The 5,000-nt window shown below is 52.4% G+C and overlaps 1 protein-coding gene across 1 annotated transcript in view; it reads left to right on the top strand.

Moving 5' to 3' along the window:
• LOC113809441 (protein turtle homolog B) overlaps positions 1-5,000 on the top strand; it is a 158,055-nt gene that overhangs the window by 151,718 nt on the left and 1,337 nt on the right. The window contains exons 12-15 of the mRNA XM_070115465.1: positions 1,464-1,579; positions 2,847-3,048; positions 3,545-3,805; positions 4,508-5,000. The exon at positions 4,508-5,000 is cut by the window's right edge and continues 1,337 nt beyond it. Coding sequence (XP_069971566.1) covers positions 1,464-1,579; positions 2,847-3,048; positions 3,545-3,805; positions 4,508-5,000 — 1,072 coding nt within the window. The remainder of the gene's footprint in view (positions 1-1,463; positions 1,580-2,846; positions 3,049-3,544; positions 3,806-4,507) is intronic.

Raw genomic sequence — 5,000 nt, 5'->3', positions numbered from 1 at the left:
GATGAGCGACGTTGGAAATTTGCATACAGACATTGCAGAACAACATGCACACACACACACACACGCGCGCGCGCGCGCAAGCAAAGGCGCCACAGGTACATAAGAACATATATTACAAAATCTCCAAACAAAGTCCTCAGACAAAGAAGCACACGCACCCACAACGATGGCTGTCCGTGCCCCCCCTGCCATGGGAATTAAGCCACAAAATAATGTTTCTTTCGCTTTATTCACAACTAATGACTCTTTCTCCTTTGCCTCGTAGTACACGGATAACGAGTCAGTCACGCCGTTAATGAGCTTGATCTAGGGCCCTGCCTCATTCCACGGTCACGACGGCGGCGAAGAAGGAACGAGGCGGAGGAGACTTAATGAGAGGGCCGAGGGCGCCGGCCGGGGGGCGCGGCAGACTATTGGCATTTGACCTTCGCCTGCGGGATAACAATTCATGGTTTGCAGACAATAACAAGCGGTTTGGTGGCGAGGGAGCTGTCTACCAGGCCGGAGGGGGGAGAGAAAAGGGGGATCTGACCTTCGGATTCGCTAATTACCATCATTAACGCACTGATTCTCCGCAGGGACTAATTATCTTGTGAACAAAGGCTTTTTAGGCGGAGGAAGCCTCCTGTAAATCCCGCTGCAAGACCTCTCGCGTGTCCAGAGCCAGCAATTATCAGGGAAGTGAGGGAGATCAAGAGAGGGAGATCCGGCGTGGAGAGGCCCTTCCACCACCCTCGCGGCCGCGCACGAACGCCCTGCACAAGCGGGCTGCACTCCGCCCTGGCCCCGAGGGATGAGGCTTCAATCCGATCCGATGAGAGGCTTCGAGGCCGGGATTAAGTGGGGGAGAGCATGGCCATCGCCAGCACATAATGGAGGCATGAAGCGCTCATCACGGCGGAGAGAGCTCGCTGCCGACGCTCAGCTTCCCGGGCTCATAAACAGCTTTCGGTGCGCATTGCAACGTGGAATGCGCCCGACAGAGGCAGCGGCGTCGACCGAATACTAATGCAGAGCGAATCTCAATTGTGTTTGTCGCCTTTGTCGCCGACTAGCGCCAAAGAGGATATTATCGCCTCAAACATCAAAGCTTATGATGAATGAGCGCCAACGAGATTTGTCCAAAGGCTTGTAGATTATTCAAAGTCAAAAGAAAAGCGTCAGCGTGGGGGGTGGGGGTGTTTGGGTGGGTGGGTAGGTGGGGGAGTCACGAACCAATTTGGCTCCACACGGGATGAATTGAAAGGGGAAGAGCGGGTAGAAAGAGGACGCTCTAACTCGTAAATATTAAGTCGTAGTGTTTCAGTATCTCCACCCACAGACCTCCATCCTCTAAGCGCCCATAACTCTCCCTCGAACCCTAGCTTCGAAACATGATTCATAACCCATGAAGCATACCCAAAGCACAGTCTCTCACAGATGCACTCAAGGATGACCTTCTGGCGTGTTTTCCTCCCTCACAGAACCCCCAGGCGCCCTCGAAGGCTGCCACTACCACGACGTCACCACAGACTCTGCTACCGTGACCTGTTCGCCGGGGTCTTCGATGTCGGTCCTACCGCAGCTCTACCACATCGAGGTGAGTCCCGCCGACGCTTCGATGCTTCGGGTTTCTGTCAGTTTGGTTCATTAGTGTTCATGATTTTATCTATTTCGGTTGTGTTGATAGACAGACAGACAGACAGACAGATATACTGACATGAGAACAGACAGACAGGTAAGTAAAAAGATAGACTAATAAATAAATAGATAGAGTGACAAACATACAGACAGACAGACAAACAGACAGACAGATAAATAGATAGACAGGTATACAGACGGAGAGCCATGAGGATCGACAGGCAGGCAAACAGATAGATAAATCGGCAGACAGATAGCCAAATATTGATTATTAGACAGGTCTATGTAGATAAACAGACAGATAGATAGATATATAGAGTGAAATACATTGAAAACAGACGGACACAAGTAGATAGATAAATAGATAAATTAAAAGGTATGTATGCTAATTTCTTCCTTTCGTATTCATAGCCCATGCAATAAGCCTGTGAATAAAGGTAAAAAATCGAGGCTAAACTACATTTGTAATTCATATAAATATTGAATATAGCAAGGATTTTTTTTCTTTTTTTTATGTAAGCCCATGCATCAGCCAATGTTACGTATCGGTTCCCTGGAAAATATTCACAGGAAGTTGAAATTGATCATACTCCTGGAATACAGAGAAAACACTATTGCACATGTTTATGCGTGACTAAATTTGTAAAGTGCAATGCAGATATTTTCAAGCCTGAGTATAGATTAGACCCCCCTAGAATGGAGCTTAAAGAAAATGTAAGTGACCGGATTTGAAAGATGATGACTTACACGAATTCTATCTCTCTGTTACCACGAATCTATGAGCTTGTCTATTTCGATGAATCAGTGTATTTGCATATTTACAGTGCGTGTCTGTCTGTCAACATATATGGAATTACTTGCAGTTTATATTTTCATACGTATTCATCTTTTTGCTAAACAGATGGACAAAGAAATGGGTAAGGTTGGGAGATCGTTGCATGCATGGGTAGATAGATAGAAAAACAGATAGATAGATAGACAGATAGATACATAGACATACAGACAGATAAAAGTACAGACAGAAAGATAGACAGACAGATAGAGATATAGAGAACCTGGTAGTTATACAGAGAGACAGAAAGATAGACAACCTGGTAGATATACAGACAGATCAATCGATAGATTCTTCAAGCGAAAGACAGGTACGAATCGACCCTCCCCCTCCCCTAGGCTCCACCCCCCTCCCCTCCAGCCCCTTCTCGCCATGACCGCCCCTCCCCTTGCAGGTGCGTGAGGGGAACCGCCTGGTGTCAGCGCACAACAAGAGCGAGCCGCGATTCGTGCTGACGGAGCTGTCACCCGAGCAGGACTACGTGCTGACCATGTACGCCTCCCACGCCAAGGGCCGCGGTGAGGAGAGGACGCTGTTGCTCAAGACCCACACGCCGAAGCCACAGCAGGTTCTCCCGAAGGATGTGTCCGTGAACTGTGAGTATGGGGAGGGGATGGGGGTTGTGTGGGGAAGGGATGGGGGTTGGGGGTTGGAGGGGATGTGTATGTGGGGAATGGGGGGGGGAGGAAGAAGTTTGTGTGTGTGTGCTTTTGGGCGTGTTTGGAGCGTATGTGTGTGTGTGTGTGTGTGTGTGTGTGTGTGTGCATGTGTGTGTGCCTGTATGTGTGTGTGTGTGTGTGTGTGCATGTGCGTAGTTGTGTGAGTACCGCAGTAGATAAATCCACCTGACAAACTCGTACCCAGACCAATTTGCAATCTAATCCATTCTGAATGAATGATATACTGCACACACGTACTCGTATCATACACAACATGACCCAGCCGTCTCTCGAGATAGACAGCTCGATAGAAACACGAACAGATACACAAAGTAGACAGATAGATAGATAGAAGGACTGACAAGCGATGCAAACGAGACGAGGAACAGGAGCCTCTTCCACCCCTGACCAACGCCTTCTTTTCTCCCTCAAGCAGTCAACAAAGTCTCTGAAGTGGCGCCCACCGTCGCGGCGGGGGGCGGCGGAGGCCCTCAGGTCAGCGTCGTGGTCGCCGGAGTCGTGGGCGTGGTGGTGGGCGTAGCTATCGTCGTGGCAGTGGTCGTGACCTGCAGGGCGAGGCGAGGTCACACGTCGTCGCCGGGGAAGTCGGAGCAATACCACCACTCGAAGGACTCGCTGCTGGAGCTCCCTCAGGGCTCCATGTACCAGACCTGCACTCGGCACCCGTCGCGAGGTGAGTGGGGCGTGGGCGGGCGTGTTCGGAGGGCGGAGGTGTGGGTGGGGTATATAGCGTGGGCGGGGTATAAGTGTAGATAGGGTAAAACCGTGGGCGGGGTATAAGTGTGGAGAGGGTATAAGTTTGGGGAATATAAGCATGGATAGAGTATAAGTGTGGGCGGGATATAAGTGTATATAGGGTATAAGTGTGGGTGGGGTATAAGTGTGGACGGGGTATAAGTGTGGATAGGGTATAAGCGTGGCTGGAGTATAGATGTGGGTAGGGTTTAAGTGTAGGTGAGCGTGTGTTCGGGTTGGGCGTGTGGGTTGAGTAGATTGGGCGTGAGGATGAGTTGGGTGGGTGGGTGGGTAGAGGGTAGGGCTTTGCCTGATAGTGGACATGGGTACATTCATCTATGGGTGGGTTGGAGTCGGTGGGAGATTAGTTGGTAAAAAGATACGTGTCTTTGACATTCGGCACAGGCACACATGTCAAGGATCGGGAGTGATCTTCTCTTGTAACTATATTACTTGCATATCATTTGTTCGTCACTTGGCTTCGGCAGTCGAGGCTGTGATCAATAGTTCCTTCCACATGTAGCAAGTGAATAAGAGTTTATGTGATCTAATTCTCTTGGTTTATCTCCCTCGCCTTTTCTTCTCGCGCCGAGTGACGGCCACTCTGCGAGCGCTGACCCGAGCCTCGTGTCTCCCGCAGAGCTGCTGACGACGTTCTCGCCGGGGCCCGTCGTGGTGACGCAGGTGACGTCCGGCCGCTCCTCCATCCGGTCGTCGCCGCTCCCGCGCCGCTCGTCCACCCGCAGCGCGCCCGGGGGCACCTCCCCCCGCGGCCACCGCCCCCGCAGCCGGAGCGGAGGCCCAGTCAACGTGGTGGAGGTGGAGGCCGACACGTGCATGGCGCCGCGGGTGGAGATCGAGTCGCCGTCGCGGGAGTCGATCTGCGGGCGCCTCAGCCTCCGCGGCGACCCCTACACCATCCACGACTCGCCGCCGCTCGCCCTGCGGCCCGACCCGCTCACGCTCTCGGTGCAGCACCAGCACGCGAACCCGCAGTCCCCGAACGAGGCCAAGAACCCGACGGCGCACTCCATGGCGCACGCGTACCGGACCTCGCCCCACCCTCACGCCGCGGGCCAGCTGCACCCCGAGCCCCAGATCCACATCGTGTCCCAGCATCCCCACACCACGCT

This window comes from Penaeus vannamei, chromosome 37 (assembly GCF_042767895.1).
Source record: "Penaeus vannamei isolate JL-2024 chromosome 37, ASM4276789v1, whole genome shotgun sequence".
Taxonomy (NCBI): Eukaryota; Metazoa; Arthropoda; class Malacostraca; order Decapoda; family Penaeidae; genus Penaeus; species Penaeus vannamei.
Note: the sequence above shows the minus strand (reverse complement) of the source record. Positions and strands in the feature narration are given on the sequence as shown.